The following is a 16,547-nucleotide window of genomic DNA, read 5'->3' as shown; positions in this document are numbered from 1 at the left end:
AACGGCACCACTTTGGAATCAAGTTTTTCTTGCTGTGCGACTGCAAGACGGGGTTCATCCTAGACTTCGTCATTTACACCGCCAGCAATGTCGATTTGGATAAGACTGACCCCCTTGGATTCTCTGGTTCTGTGGTGAAAGTGCTTTTGGAAAAGTACTTTGGCGTGAATCATGTCCTGTATACGGACAATTACTATACCGCTCCTAAACTCGCCAAGTACCTTTCTGAACACGGCGTCGGCTCCTGTGGCACTGTCAGAAGCAAAAGGGCACATTACCCTGCCTTCCCCGAGGCTGAAAAGTCAAAGCGGGGAGACATGCACCTGAAGAAATCTGACATGATGCTTGCGATCAGGTGGCATGATAAGAGAGTCGTGAACATGCTTACCACAGTACACAAGGGGGAAATGCTGGCAACAGGGAAGGTCGACAGAAGGACTGGCGAGCCTGTGATGAAGCCTGATGCTGTCATTGACTACAACATCAATATGCGGCTGGTGGACAAGTCTGATATGATGATTGGAGAGATTGACTGCCTGAGGAAAAATCGTCGTTGGTACAGGAAGGTGTTCTTGCACTTGATTGATATGTGCATGTTGAACGCCTTCATCCTGTATAAAATCAAGAACAGGAAGCCAGCCAACTACTCTCTCAGAAGATTTTCCAAGACTTGTGTCTACCAGCTGCTTCAGCGTTATGGCCAGGTTCTTTCAACAGTCCCAAACGCCACCCTCACACACCTCCAGACCGCCTACAGTGTATGGCCTACCTTCAGCGACACCGCCTGGAGCCACTGCCAGCCACTGCAAAGAGGGGGAAAGCACTGAGGAGGTGTCATGTGTGCAGCCACACTACCAGGCAGGACAGAACCTTTAGGCGCACCTCCTTGCAGTGCAAAGAGTGCAAAGTTCCCCTCTGTGCTTACCCGTGTTTCTTTGACTACCACTGCCTAAGTAGATTTTGAAAATAAGGGTAAGATTCTTTGAAATAATACTGAGAGTGACAGTGATAATAGTGTTTAGTTTTCTTTTAAGTGCTGACAGTGACAGCCTGATGAGTGTAAATTAGTGTATGTACTTGTAAAAGCACTGACAGTGACAGTGTTTTTTGGTGTAAATAATTGTACATAGTAATAATATAAGTATTGCGAGTGACAGTCACTCCAGTGTAAGAAGATGAAAGCATATGTTCCTATTCTGTGTTCTGACAGTGACAGTTTGTTGTGTAGAAAATATTATTTTTATAACACTGGACAGTGACACTGATGAATAAGGCAAAAAAAGGACAGATACAGTGAAAGTGAGCGATAGAAATGAAGTGCGAGTGGCCGACTGGAGCGAGAATAAAGTGCCTGCCTTAAGGCTGAATAAACTTGCGCCGCGGTGGTCTTGACAGTGATTTTTATGGCTGTAATAGTGACAAGCGAACGTTTGCGAAGTCCTATGATGGAAAATAATGTAGTATACGTGCTTTTTGCCGTGAAAAGGCAAATGTGACAATAGTGACGGGAAGATCGCCACCGCGCTGCATGTCGGCCGTGCGCTCCGTTCATTTTAGCCTTATTTTCAGTGCTTATTTACAAATACGGATTCCAAACAACCTGTACGTTGTTGTATAAAGTGTACTGTGACAGATTGAGGCTGTGGTAGAAAGAAAACCGGGTTTCTGGAGGTGTGAAAGTGAAGACTTTGTTACCCAACTTTGCAAGTCTTCACAAGTCCTTTGGTAGTCCACGAAGGCTCAACATGTGTCTCAGGAGAAAGCTGAATGTAAGTACTATATGCCATAAAAATTTTAATGCTCTAGGGTTAATCTATGATTTTTGGCAAATATTTTCCCACAGGTACTCAGACCCCGCTACAACCCCGCCACAGCGGGGGGATCGGCCGTACACAGCCGCTTTTTAGGGGTTAAGTGCTGAAAACCGTTTGAGTTGATAGATAAAATCCTCCTAATTGACAAGCATGCAAAAAATTAGATATATGGAGAAATCAATCATCATCATCATCATCATCATCTGGATCTCCTTTCCCACCCAATGGCAGGGTGAGGAGTAGCTGCATCCAAACACCCAAAGTTTACCCAGTCCAGGGGGCCATACTTTTATTCAGTCATCACTCAAGCCCCCTGAATCCTGGTTCCATCTGCTACACCTAAAACTTTCACCATATTCTGTAGCTTCACATAAATGTATCCGATAGAGTCAGTCCAAACGCTGTCAGGTTAAAATGGGGTGCTAGATCCCTGATCATGCGCTTCTCACAACATTTATCCAGCCAGTTTGATCTTGTCAAGCCCTTAGCCTCACTGACTTTGATACCTCACATCCACCTTATCCCTCCACCTTCTTCTTGCTCAACCTTGCCTCCTCCGTCCTTCAGATTTGCTCAGATATACCTTTTTCACCACTCTGCTGTTATCCATTCTCTCCACATGACCATACCATCTCAGTGGGCTCTCCTTGATTATGGTATCCACAGACTTCCTCCCTCCGCATCTTTCACGGATCACTTTACTGTATATCCTATCCTATTCACTCTCAGTACTGCACATACATTCCTCAGCAGCCCCATCTCCACTGCTCTCACTCTCGACATTTTATTTTTATGCCACACCATAGTCTCACATCCATATGTTAAAGTTGGCACTAACACTCCTTCATGTAAGCCTCACACAACTGCAACACTTAAACCTCTGTTTCTTATCAAGGCCTTCATAGCTCCAACTACTGTACTTTCCTTCCTTGTGTCACTCTACTTTTCACTTCTTTTGCACATTTTCTTCCTTTCCATCACTACCCAAGTATTTGAACTCTCTCACTAATTCCAGTCCCCCTTCATTCACTGTAACATCACTTTACTCTTTTCTGCACTTACTCTCAAGGGACGTCTCTCTCAGACATCAGCAAAACTCAGCACTAGTCTACCAAGTTCTTGTCCAGTATTTGCAAGTGGCACTGGATCATCAGCATACAACAAATTTGAGATATTATATGCTGAAAATTTTAAATACAGACCTGCAAGAATACAAGCTGTTGGGCAGCAGCATTCGAAAGTCACCTGGCAAAGCGTATCTTGTATGTAAGTTTTCACATGTGCTGGTGTTAAATCATTTCATTTCCAGCTTCCAGCCATGGTTGTATGTCAAGACTAAGCAACTTTCAGTGATAATAATTGTCGAGCCCATTGATTATAGTGATCCCTTAGCTGTCCTGCATAACTGGTACCAAGACTAGTGCGTGATAATGAAAACACAGAACCTATGGGATTTATCCTAATAGGTACCAGGCATTGCATTCATAAACCAAAATTTTCCCCATTACAGCAGTTTATAGCTACTAAATATGAACATACTGTTGCGATAAGTATCAGAAACATACTCAGGCATGGTGGGTCCTGGTTGTTTCAGCTGTAAGTCTTTTAGGCTGAAACCTAGCCTAACCTAACCAACACTGTCATTTTGATGAAGTTTGGTTATGTAGGCTGTTTAGGCCGTTACGCGATTCGGCTGTGTTCCAGTTTCGATGTTACGGCCTAAATGACTTACGACTGGGACCGGGCATGGTAAGGTTAATAGAAAGTGATGAAAATGGCAAAATAATGAAGAAACACAGACCATACAGAGACCTGACATGGGCTTGAGGTAAGGGGTTCTGAGTCCATGGGTTGGAGAGCTACTGGTCTCCACTACCTGGGATTAACATCTCAAGTAGGGCCTCATCTTTGTATCCCTTAAAGCTATCACAAACCACCGATACTGCACATCATTGTTGGCAGAAACCAGCTCAAGTGCACAATGACGATGTTTGTAGGTGAAAAATGGACAGTGACAGCAGAGTGTAGATTTTTATCTCGAGGGAATAATGAAAACTACCATAGCCGAGTGCATGATAACCAGGTAATCTCTGTACAATATACGTATGGTAAATACTGTAACTGCATTACATAATTATGCTTTTGATAATGCTGTACGGTACCCTTAGTTTGAAAGCTCATGATGCTCCATTATATTCAAGCTGGTCCGGCTGTCATCAGTTATCATAAGACCGGCATTTCTGTTCAGGTGTCAGTACTTTTTGAGGCTGTTTTGTAGAAGGGAGTCATAATAACAGGACTACGTAGTACAGGGAATCACAAAACTTAAATGATAAACCTGAGCACAGAGTTGGTCCAAGCGGGGGTACAGTCAGAGAGTGTTCCTCATTAGAGTGCATTTGCAGAGAAAGCGGGTTACCGGCGCCGACCTGCGTCAAGGATTAAACCATACAAACAAATGGGGTGTTCATAGAAGAAGCGGGGTCGCGTGTGTTGGAGCAGGTAGCCTGCTTCAACCCACTTTCCGGAATCCTCAGACCATTCTTGTCTGCTCAACCCGCGCGAGTAGAGGTGTACAGACTGGAGAGCTAGATGGACGTTGAGCTCCTAAATGCCAAAGTATTTGAGCAATCACCATTATGGGACAAAAGTAGTAAGCTCCATGCAAACAGAAATGTAATGGATAAACTGTGGGCTGAAAAAAGCAGAGAATTAGATTGTGAAGGTAAGCAAAATAGCATTTTATTGTGTGAATCTGATCCTGATTATGTAGGTTGATAGTTGAAGCTTTATCACAAAAATATTTTGTTGACATTAGTGCAGTGGATTACAAAAGCAAGTGAAAGAAACAATCAACGTCGTGCGGGTTTGAGCTTGTTACCTGCTTGCTTTGTGAACACCTACCCGTGCAGGTAACCAGCGTGGGTTGGCGCCGGAAACCAACACGCAGGCAACCTGCTTTCTCTGTGTACTCAGCCTTACCCACCTCTTGAAGCATTGGTGTGAGACAGGTGAATGTGAAGCAGCAGTCAGACCTTATGTGCCTGGTAACTGTAAGTGTGAAGGAGGGGGAGGCAGGGCATTGGGGGAAGAGGAGGGTTTGGTGATAGGTCGGGAATCACGAGTAAGTCCGCAGTGTATGACTTGAATGGTGTGTTTGTGTTAATTTAGTAAGGGTAGATGACAATATGATGCTAGCATTTTAGTGGAAAGGTTACAAGAGAATGAGAAAAAGGCAGAGTATAAGAGAGAAGTGGTGGAACGATTGGGCAAATATGAATTGGAGCAGATGGGGGATGTGGAAGGTGTGTGCAGGATATTTACAGAAGAAATATGTGCAGCATGTGATGTGGTGTGTGGGAGGAAGAGAAGATGGAGGGGGGTGCAAGGAACTGCGTGGTGGAATGAAGAGGTGAGACAGGCGGTGGCACAATAGAAGAAAGCATACAATGAATGGATGAGAAATAGGGGCGTGGAAGAAGTTGAGCAGCGGAAGAGAGAGCTATATGTAGAAAGAAAGAGAGAGGTGAAAAGATAAGTAAGAAGAGAGTGGATGAGGAATTTGGAAGGAATTTGAGTGTAAAGTGGAGGGACTGTAAGAAAATGCTCTGGAAAGAGGTGAAGAGAGTAAGACAGGGTGGAAGTGAGGTTAGCAGGGGAGTGAAAGATAAAAATGGTAGATTACTAGTGGAGAAGGGAGAAAAAGTGAGCAGATGGAGAGAACACTTTAAGGAATTGTTGAACATAGAGGATGGAAGTAATGTGAGTATAAGTGACTGGGGAATGGCTGGGAGAAGGAGGGAGGTGAGAAGACAGGAAGAAATCAGTAGGATAGAAGTTGTGGAAGCAATGAGGAAAGTTAAATTGGGGAAAGGCCCAGGAATTGATGGAGTGTGTGGTGAAATGCTGAAGCATGGGGGAGAGATAGTAGTAGAATGGATGTGGAAGATGTACAGATTGGCCTGGGAGGAAGGTAGAGTCCTGGAGGATTGGAAGTCAGGTATAATTATTCCCTTGTACAAAGGAAAAGGGGAAAAAGAAGTGTGCGGTAATCATAGGGACATTTGTCTTCTTAGTATAATAGGAAAAGTGTATGGTAGGATACTTATTGACAGTTAGAGAAAGAACAGAGGAATTAGTTGGAGAAGAACAGGGAGGCTTTAGGAAGGGAAGAGATTGTGTAGATCAGATATTCATTCTTAGATCTTTAGTGGAAAAGTTTCTAGAGAAGGGAAAGAAGTTGAATGCGGCTTTCGTGGATTTGGAGAAAGCATATGACAGAGTGGATAGACAAGGATTGTGGAAAGTATTAAGAATATATGGAGTGGATGGGAAGTTGTTGAATGCTGTGAAGAGTATGTGTGATGGTGCTAAGGGTGCAGTGCGTGTGGATGGTGAACTAAGTGAATTTTTCTCTTTGAAGGTTGGGTTGAAACAGGGACGTGTCATGTCTCCATGGTTGTTCAATCTGTACATGGATGGGGTAATAAAAGAGGTACAAGGTAGGGTAGTGGATGTTGGAGTGGCCCTGGTGAGAGAGGATAGTGTTTGGAAACTCCCTGTACTGTTGTTTGCAGATGATACTGTGTTGTTGAGTGAAGACGAAGGAGAGCTGCAAGGCTTGGTGGATGAGTTTGGGAGTGTGTGTAAGAAATGTTATCTAAAGGTGAATGTAGGGAAGAGTAAAGTGATGGTCTTTGAGAGAGGTGAAGTCAGTGAATGTACAGTGAGGTTGGATGGTGAGGAATTGGAAAATGTGAGTACGTTTAAGTACTTGGGTAGTGTGATGAGTAAGGATGGAGGTTTGGAGGGTGAAGTGCTTGAAAGGGTACAGCAGGGAAGAAAGGTTGCTGGTTCTTTGAAAGCAGTGATAAGAAACAGGGAAGTGAGCATGGAAGTGAAAAAGTTACTACATTACAGTATTGTGATTCCAACTCTAACGTATGGAAGTGAAGCTTGGACGTTGTTGGAAGGACACAAGTCAAGAGTGAGAGCAGTGGAAATGAGTTATTTAAGAGGAGCCTGTGGAGTCACATGGAGAGACAGGCTGACGAATGAGGATATAAAGGAGCGTTGTGGTGTGGATGTGAATGTGATAGGAAGCGTTATGAGGAACACACTGAGGTGGTTTGGCCAGGATTGAGGTGTCTGGCAATAGATAGATTTTATTTTAAAAACTTATGTTGATGTCTGTAGAGTTAGTTTTGTCAGGAAAGTTATGGAAGTTTGTTGGGTTCGGATGGAGGTTTGAATGCTTTCATTCCCTCTCGACTTTAACATGAGATGTTTCCCCTGGAGAAATTCATAACGATATAACATATATTCTGTGTTGACTTGAAAGCAAAGCCACTGTGTGTGTGTGTGTGTGTGTGTAAAAATTCATATAAATTGTTTAATTATTTATCCTTTGTCATCCTGCTATAAACATCCACCTGGAAACATTTCCTGTGTTATTCTGGTAATTGTTCATCTTGAACTTAGAATTTACGGTAGTGTGGAGTAAAAAAAAAATTATATGAGCAAGAATCAGACTTTAGACCTCATTTTCCTTTAGACTGAATGATATGGGAAGTCCTAATTGTAAGATCAGTCTCTGTAACTATCATTCTTATCGAACATCACAAAGCGAAGGCAGAGAAGCATACCTTTGACAGTAAACATGTATTATATATGCAGTAATACAGACAGAGAACAGTGTGATACCATACAAACAACATACCGCTTTTGCCCTTTGATAATATGTCAGACCCATTATCATTGGCTGTTGATACTGTGACGTGAGCAACTCTCCAAACCCTCCCACCCCTGGCCACCCTCCCTCCCACTCACAGTTACCAGCCACATGGGGTCTAGCTGCTGCTTTGTGACCATACGTTGACCACCAATCCTCCAAACAGTGGGTAATGCGGAACTTTCCCTGACTGAGCGGTGATACAAGCAGATACGGTAACGCTGACTCCTCTGCTAGGTGCTGGGTCTCTCTGTTTATCTATCTATAGCCAGACACCCTAATCCCGTAGGAGGTGACCGTTTGTCTTCAAGTGGGTTGGTTTATAGGGAGGGACACTAACCATCTGCCAACCCATTTGTTGATACATAGAGAACACGTATGGGTTGATTATATGGTTACCACCCAGTGTTGTAAATGGTTTCCTGGCTTACAGGAAACCATTATGCTTGTCACCCAGTGCAAAGCCACTTGCAAAAGAAAAGTTTAGTAAAAAGTGACAGGAAAGATGGGAGAGATAGAAGAGTGGAGGGCAGACACAGGAAAACATTGATAAAGGTGAAGGAAGATGTTGGCAGCACTGCATCAGGTGGGTGGATGATGGTTGCCAACACCTGCTACCAAGATGCTAGGTGCCTGCATGAATTAAAATGCCTACCCTGTTAAAAAAATAAAAGCGTACGGTTAAGTGGTTGACGCCATCTACTCACTCGATATAGTGCTGCTTTCGGATGCCTGCCCTTTCCTCTCATCCTTCTTTCTATCCTTTCTCTTCTGTCTTTCTTTCCTTCATTCTTTCATCTTCCTTCTGTCAATGGGTGACTCCACTGAGTGATAAGCCAAATGGTTTCCTACACGCCAGGAAACCACTTACAGCCTGGGTGGTAACCATATACTGTATATAACCAAATTGTCACCTGGTGGTTTAGTGGGCAATTAGGTGCTCCAGTCAGATGAAGCTGGTGCAGGTTTACTGTAAAACCCCACTATAACGGACTAATTGGAGCCCAAACCACCCCGAAAAATGCGAAATTCTAATAAAAGCGATATCCAGATTTCCCCCTGCTAATTCGGACTTTTTGCGATATATCAGACATTAGTCCGGATTGCATGAATGGTTTTTAAATTTTGACTGCCATTACGGTACTGTACTGTGTTATAACAGTACACTGATAAACATGCCTTTTATTTACCTTATTGTGGTGAACATAGCTGAAGTGGTCAGGCAGTCCTGACTGCTTCTGGCTTTATCAGTCTTTTTCAGATATGTGGGAATTTAGTTCTGTAGCTCCTCAAGGAAATGAGTTATTTAAGAGGAGCCTGTGGAGTCACGTGGAGAGACAGGCTGACGAATGAGGATATAAAAGAGCGTTGTGGTGTGGACGTGGATGTGATAGGAAACGTTATGAGGAACACACTGAGGTGGTTTGGCCATGTAGAGAGGATGGAGGGTGAAAGACTGATGAAGAGAGTGTATGTGAGTGAGCTGAAGGGGGGAAGAGGGAGGGGGAGGCCGAGGATGAGATGGAGGGATGGGGTGGAGAGGTATATGAGAAAGGGGGGAGTGAGTTGAGAGCAGGACAGTGAAATGGCGGGGGACAGGGCGACTTGTAGGCGATTTGTTCGTGGCCACCCCAAACGGGATTGAGGCGTCTGGCAGTAGATAGATAGATAGATCCTCGAGTCTGATAAAAGCCAATTCCGGTCTGCTGAAGTCCGATATATCGAGATTTTACCGTACATCCAAGAGTTTGTTTGGGTTTATGGCTCACATAATGTCACTCAGGTATGAGTGAGGCTGGCCACTCTCATCTTAAATGTCAGGACCAGTTTGCCTTGCCTCAGGCTCCTACACTCTTTATGGGGGAACACTGGATTAGATGGTAACTGAATTAATTAACAGTAATCATGAGGTCCTGGTAAAAGCACAGTCTAGATAGTGACACTCCATAATATGAATGGAATTAACTGTACCTCAGTTTGGATGTATGCAGTGCATGTGACATGTGCTGATACTTGTTGAACAGGAGCTTTGCAGACATAATGTTTTGAGTAAGTGTAGAAAAATTGATGGTTGTTGAGAAGAAAAGTAACACATTGTGATGTGCTAATGAGTGGAGAGAGACTTGTACTGGTGAGGAAATTTAAGTACCTCAGTGCAGGAATAGAGAGGAGAGGTAAATGTATAAAGGAATTCCAAAGGAGAGTGGCATAGGATGAGAAGGTAGTTGGTGAGCAGCAGATCCAATTGCAGAGGCTGCAAGTGAGTTTCATGAACATGTGCTAATGCTAACTTATGGGTGTGAGACATTATAGCATCTGAAGAGAAAGTGTTAAGAGCAGTGGAAATTGGATTATTGAGGAATGTTTTTGGAGTGTGCATTGGATAAGAAATACTGTAATGTGATTTGCGATAGACACTTGAGTTAGGAAGTGTTGGTACTGTAATAGGGTAGGGGGTGTGTGTGGATATTACATTATGGTCATGTGGAGAAAATGGCTGTAGATAGGATGGTGAAAAGGGTATACTTTATATGAGTGAGTTTGAAAGTGAGAGGTGTGCCATACCAAGAAAGTGCGTAGATATGGTAGATGAGTGTGTGAGAAAGAAAGATAGGAAATTTGATACGGGATTGAACTGGTTGGATGATTTATGTACCAAAGAGCACATCACAAGGCTGTGGCACCCGTTTCTCACTTGTTGGATGATAGGTTAACACTCTGGCAGGTGTATGTGAATAGCATCTGTGAAGAAAAATGCTTAAATATATGCATTTGGTTAAAGGCAGGTTTATGTGAAAGCAACTGTGAAGAAAAATGCTTAAATATATGCATTTGGTTAAAGGCTTGTGGGGTGGAACCCTTGTTTAGAGGACTTAAACGGTGTATGAATAAGCGGCTGGTTCATTCCACTTCCCCCTCTTTCATACTTTCTTTCTCCATGTATTTTGGGACCCATAACCATATCCATGGGTTGGGAAAAAGGTCAGGATGATGATTAATTTGTTTCAGCAACAATATTGAATAGCATGTGTTGCACTTGCAGTGTGGTGGAGTTTGCAACATATGCTGATATGAAAAATGCACTGCACCGGTTAGATGGGAAGGATCTCCATGGCCGCCGCATTCGTCTAGTCGATGAGTCCAAGTCTCGCAGTCGCCGATCACGCAGGTCTCGTTCCAGGTCATCGTCAAGGTCAAGGTCACGATCAAGGTCACGCTCCAGGTCCAGGTCAGTTAAGTTTCCCTCCAAGACAACTCTTAATGTAAAGGCATTGGACTTGATCATCATTTTCTTATCAGATTGCCTTCGCACCAGGATTTGTTGTCTACAGTATGTCTATAAAGTCCAGTATTAAGTTGGTTCTGTGTGTGGCTAGGTGTGTGAGTCTTAACCTAACATGGCAGCAGTAGGGGTTGCTTGACCTTTTTAATATCTCTGGTGTTCCTCTGTTTCCATAAAGGGCACCGTTGGTTCAGTGTTATATAATAGAATACCAATAATTGTTCCTGTAAATTCATTGGTCAGAATAACCTCTTACAACATTGCCGTAAATAATTTTCAAGTGATAAGAGTTGAGTGTATTTGTTTGTTTTCATTATCAGCAGTTTGTTTAAATAAGTACATCCTCATTGACTCCTGCACTGTCTGCTGGTCTTATACAGCTACTAGTAGGCAACTAATTTGTTATTGCAAACTAATCAGTATTATATTTTAATACTTAGAGTAAAATCATTGTTTTTGTCTTTGTAGTCATAAGTTTTGATTGGTGTTGTGGATCCAAATTAAGTGTATGGGTATTTGGCTTAGTATGGGCATAGTACTGTGAGTAGGAATTGGGGTTAGATGGATTGCATGTCATGTGAGTGTTGTCAGTGGTGTCTTTTCTCAGCAGGTCTCGCTCGCACTCCCGTTCCCGCAGCCGCTCTAGGTCAAGGTGGGTGCTTAGTGTACTCAGCCTCTTCACTGTGAGAGGCTACAATGTGGTCATCACCATTCCTTGCTTCAGTACCAATGCAAAGTACAACTCGGACAATCCACAATATCCTCACTGAAATGCATTCGCTCATACCACGACACACAGACCATGCAGCTTATGTAGCAACACAGACAGTCCTTCAATATAACCTGAATTAAGATCTCTGGGAACACCCATTTGAGGTGGTCAGCCACTTGTAGTCCACCAGGTTTGTATCTGAGTGTGGGGCCACAAGAGCAGCTAAGAGAAGTGTTTCCTAATCTGAACTCGATCACCTTTCTCCATCAGTATCATCCAGACCCTGATTCCTACAGAACAGTGGGGAAGGTAGGATCCATCCATTATCCAGTCCTGTACAGTTAGTTATCACTTGAGAACTTGGATGTGTGCAGTTTGCTGCTTAAGGTGAAATCTTAACCCCTTGAGTCTGGTACTTTCAGATGGTTTTATTTGACATAAGAGAGGTGTCGTGTATTGAAGGGACCAGTGATGGCTGTATCAAAATCCAGTGTATGAAAATTATCTCAAGCTGATTGTAATCATCCAGGGGTAGTTAGAAGAAAGCAAGAGGTTTCATTGTAGAGAAGGGTTGAGTGAGACATGCGTGATATGAGGGGCCAAAAGTACAAAATATAACCCCCCACCCCCACCCCCAACCCCCACCCAAAAAAAAAAAAAAAAAAAAAAAAAAAAAAGATAAAAACAGTGAATCACAAGGATCAAGTTGAATGTCACATATTTACCAGCAACTTAACAGTAATACTAAGTGTGACTCAGCTGTACTTTTCAAAAACATGTAAGAGCCCAAGGATAGGCTGCCTAGTCCAGTTACTCCCAAAGCATGGAAGGAGGAGTACACAAGTAGAACCATCAAACAAGCATACTCAGTGAAATGTATCCAGTATAGTAGCTTCATCTCACATGCAGAAATATCAGTTCGTGTTTTTGTATCTTATCATCAACATCCAGACCTTTCTCACTTCAAGGGGGGGTGGGGGGGAGAGGTATGGTCCCCAGAGAGAGAGACTAACCCAAAGCCTGCCCAGTGGGAGCATTCTCAAACTCCCAATGGTTGTCAGTTTTTACCTGATAATGTGAAAAATAAAAATACGGTCAACTGAAGTACTGTTTTGTACACTGAATGACAAGCCAAATGATTTCCTGTACACAAGGACTCCTTTGTGGCAGGTAAGGGAGCTCACCATCTGCTAACTCGATGTAGTGCTGCTCTCGGTTGACTTCCCATTCCTCTCGTCCTTCCTTCCTTTCCTTCGATCTTCTTTTGTCTTTCTCTCCTTCATTCTTTCTTCTTCCTTCTGGCTGTGGGTGACCCTACACTGAGTGACAAGCCAAATGGTTTCCTGTACACCAGGAAACCATTTATGTAAATAGGATGGGTGGTAACCATATAGTCAGATTATGGCACCTGGTGGTTTAGTGGGCAATTGAGGCAATACAGCTGGCATGAGCCTGTGCAGGTTTATATCCAAGGAGTGGTTGGGGTTTATTGCCCATGTGTTGGCACTCAGGGATGAGTGAGGCTGGTCACTCTCATCTTAAATGTCAGAACCAACATGCCTAGTCCCGGGTTCCTACGCTCCTCATAGTGCAGCACTGGGTTAGATGATGATGATGGTTACCATATAATGAATTTATGGCACCTGGTGGTTTAGTGAGTAATGAAGGCACTCCAATCTGATTGATCCTGTTGAGTGGTTGGGATTTATTGCCCATGTATTGCCACTCAGGGATGAGTGAGGGTGGTCACTCTCATCTTAAATGTCATGCCCAACTTGCCTAGCCCTGGGTGCCTACGCTCCTCATGGGGCAACACTGGATTAGATGATTTTGATGTGTTTCCCATATCACTTTGTTCATAGGTACTGTATAATTTTATGAATATAATTTACTTAGTAATCGAAAAAAAGCTTCAGTGTGATAAAGTTGAAGGGAATCACTAAACTGAACCTAATATACCATCTGAACCTTGGGTGAAATACTGTACAATAAAACTTCATCAAGTTGACCCTACAGAAGGCGGAATTTCCGTTAAGTCGAACTCTGACCAAGGTGTTTTATTCAGAGGATTACATTTTAGTTTCTTGTTTTCAGAGTGCTACATTTTGGTTTATTATATTGCAAGTTTTAAAATTTAGTTTAATTGATTGTAAAGTGAAGTAAATAAGTGTTGAACTTTATGTACCAGTAATTAACCTGTTAACTGCGCATGGCGGTTTTTTGGAGGTGTCCTTGGTGTGCAGACATAGGGGTAAAAATGAAATTTCCCAAAGGCCAAATTTTGTTTTAGGAATTGAGAGAACACATGCCAAAGTATATAGTAATGAAATATTAGCTCAATATTTACCTTGGTAAAGCCATGGATGAACATCGAAGTGTCTGATTCCCTATTGGAATGTTTGGTTTTCGTTTTCAGTTTTGGTTTCGGTTTTGAAGGCTTAAACATGCTTGTATGGGTCGGCCTTGGTCACCATGGCACTATATTCAAAATTCACCTGCGCAGCCAGGGATCTGTTGAGTAGTCGCATTCGGAACAGCCCAGGATGTATAGAGCAGTTAACGGATTAAGTGACTGTTGCACCCTTCCATCTGTGCAGCCCCCTATCGTAGCCTATCTTATGACATGCACTGAATTGTTTTTATCATCATCATCATCATCATCCGGACCTCCTTTCCCATCCTAGGGCAGGGTGAGGAGTAGCAATGTCCAGGCAGCCCAAATTGCACAATCCAATGGGCCACGCTGCCATTCACTCATCATTCAAGCCCCCGGAATCCTGGCTCTATCGGATAACCCAAAAACATTCACCACGTTGTGTAGCTTCTATAAATGTATCCGATAGAGTCAGTCTGGATGCTGCCACGTTAAAAGGGGTGCCAGATCCCTGATCATGCACTTCTCCACATAATGTACATCCAGCCAGCTCAATCTCTTGTCAGTTCCCTAGCCTCACCGAATTCCAAACCTCCCTTCCCTACACACTTGTCCACCATATCTCTCCACCTTCTCTTTGGCCTACCTCGCCTCCATCCGTCAGATATACCATTTTCACCACTCTATTATTATCCATTCTCTCCACATGACCATACCGTCTTAGTACACTGGCTTTGATTTAGGTGTCCACTGACTTCCTCACATCACATCTTTCACGAATCACATTATTTTGTATCTATCCATCCTCTGTACTCCACATACATTCCTCAGCAGTCCCATCTCCAGTGCTGTTACTCTTGACTTTTAATTTTCAAGCCACATACCATAGTCTCACATCCATATGTTAAAGGTGGCACTAACACTCCTTCATGTAAACCTTGTGCAGCTGCAACACTCAAGCCTCTGTTTCTTATCAAGGCCTTCATTGCACCAGCTACTTTTCTTCCTTGTGTCACTCTACTTTCAACTCCTCTTGCACATTTTCATCTCTTTTTCTAACATTGTACCCAGGTATTTGAACTCTCTCACCAATTCCAGTCTCTCTCTCCATTCACAGTAACATCACACAGGGAGTCACCTTCTCTCCAGTAACCATCACTTTACTCTTTTTTACATTTACTCTCAAGGCACGATGCTCACAAACATCAGCAAAACTCTGCACTAGCTTACCAAGTTCTTGTCAGGTATTTGCAGGCAGTACTGCATCATCAGCATACAACAAATTTGAGATGTTCCATCCATCACCATTCATTACCAACGCCATCCCTCTCTTTATTACTCGTGTTTTTACTTCTCTCATCACCCCATCCATATATATATTGAACACCATGAGGACGTCAAACAACCTTGTTGCATGTCCACACCGATTGTGAACCATTCACTTAGAAGCCCATTAACCCTTACACAGGCTTCACCACCATCATAAAACCTCTTGATGGCACCTAGCAGCGTACCATCTACACCGTACATGCACAGAACTTTCCACAATCCTTCTCTGTCCACTTTGTCATATGCTTTTTTCTGATCCATGATTGCCATAAACACCTTTTGGTCCTTCTCACAAGCTTTCTCTGCTATCTGTCTTACTGCAAATATTTGATGCATATTTCCATTGCCACTCCTAAAGCCTCCCTGTTCATCACTCACTAGGACTTCTGATATCTCTCTTACTTTCTCTATAATAATTCTTCCATATACCTTCCCTACTACACTCAATAAACTTATGCCATGATAATTCGTGCACTCACTTCTTTCACCTTTATTTTTGTACAGGGGTAGAGTCACAGCTTTTTTTCCACTCTGCTGACACAGTTTCACTCATCCATGCTTTCTTACATATCTCCAACAAGATCTTCATTCCACTCTCTCCACTAAATCATCTCTCCATACACCTCATCAACCCCAGCTGCTTTCCCATTTTTTCAGTTACATCACAGCCCTCTTCACCTGTGCGAGTGTCATGTCTCTGGCACTGCATTCCTTCTCTTCACGCCCCCAAAACAGCCGTTCTGCTCTGTCTATTCCCATTCATCAGGCCTTCAAAATATTGTTTCTGGGTCCTTACTTTATCCCCATGGGTTCATAATCTACCACCTACATCCTTTACATGATCACATTTCTTTCCACTTTCACTTCTACATTTCCGCACTTCTTTCCAGAATAACTTCCTATTTTCAGAGTAGTTTGCATTCATTTTTCTTCATAGATCATCATTTACCTCCTTTCTCCTTGTCACTAGTCTCTTTACGTGGTTCTTTCTCTCAATATATTCAGTTCTTATTTCAACTGAGCCCCTGTCTTGTAACCACTTTAGCCATTTCTTCTTCTTTTTCCTCCACTGTTCTCTTAACTTAATCATCCTGCCATGCCATACCTTTCTTCTTTGTTGTCACTCTTGCCACACCACACACCACTTGAGCATTCCTAAGTAAATAATCCCTATATTCATTCCACAGGCATTCCAGATCCATTTCATTCCAATTCACTGATTCTAACTCCTCCTCAGCTTTGGTCCTGTAATCATCTGCCATTCCATTGATCCTCAGCTTCTCAACTTTATCTTTCTCCCCCTC

The 16,547-nt window shown here is 43.0% G+C and overlaps 1 protein-coding gene across 4 annotated transcripts in view; it reads left to right on the top strand.

Annotated features, from left to right (window-relative positions):
• The window catches only part of LOC145407174 (serine-arginine protein 55-like), an 86,537-nt gene that overhangs the window by 47,771 nt on the left and 22,219 nt on the right, over nt 1-16,547 (top strand). For 3 of the 4 annotated variants that reach the window (XM_080278201.1, XM_080278202.1, XM_080278205.1), the window contains 2 exons: nt 10,589-10,774; nt 11,439-11,480. In XM_080278201.1, the coding sequence (XP_080134327.1) occupies nt 10,589-10,774; nt 11,439-11,480 (228 nt within the window). The remainder of the gene's footprint in view (nt 1-10,588; nt 10,775-11,438; nt 11,481-16,547) is intronic. The other variant, XM_080278203.1, reaches the window with a different exon arrangement.

This window comes from Coenobita brevimanus, chromosome 72 (genome assembly GCF_032717465.1).
Source record: "Coenobita brevimanus isolate Jiangsu-jjx chromosome 72, ASM3271746v2, whole genome shotgun sequence".
NCBI lineage: Eukaryota > Metazoa > Arthropoda > Malacostraca > Decapoda > Coenobitidae > Coenobita > Coenobita brevimanus.
The sequence above is the reverse complement of the archived record's forward strand: the minus strand, read 5'-3'. Positions and strand labels throughout refer to the sequence as shown.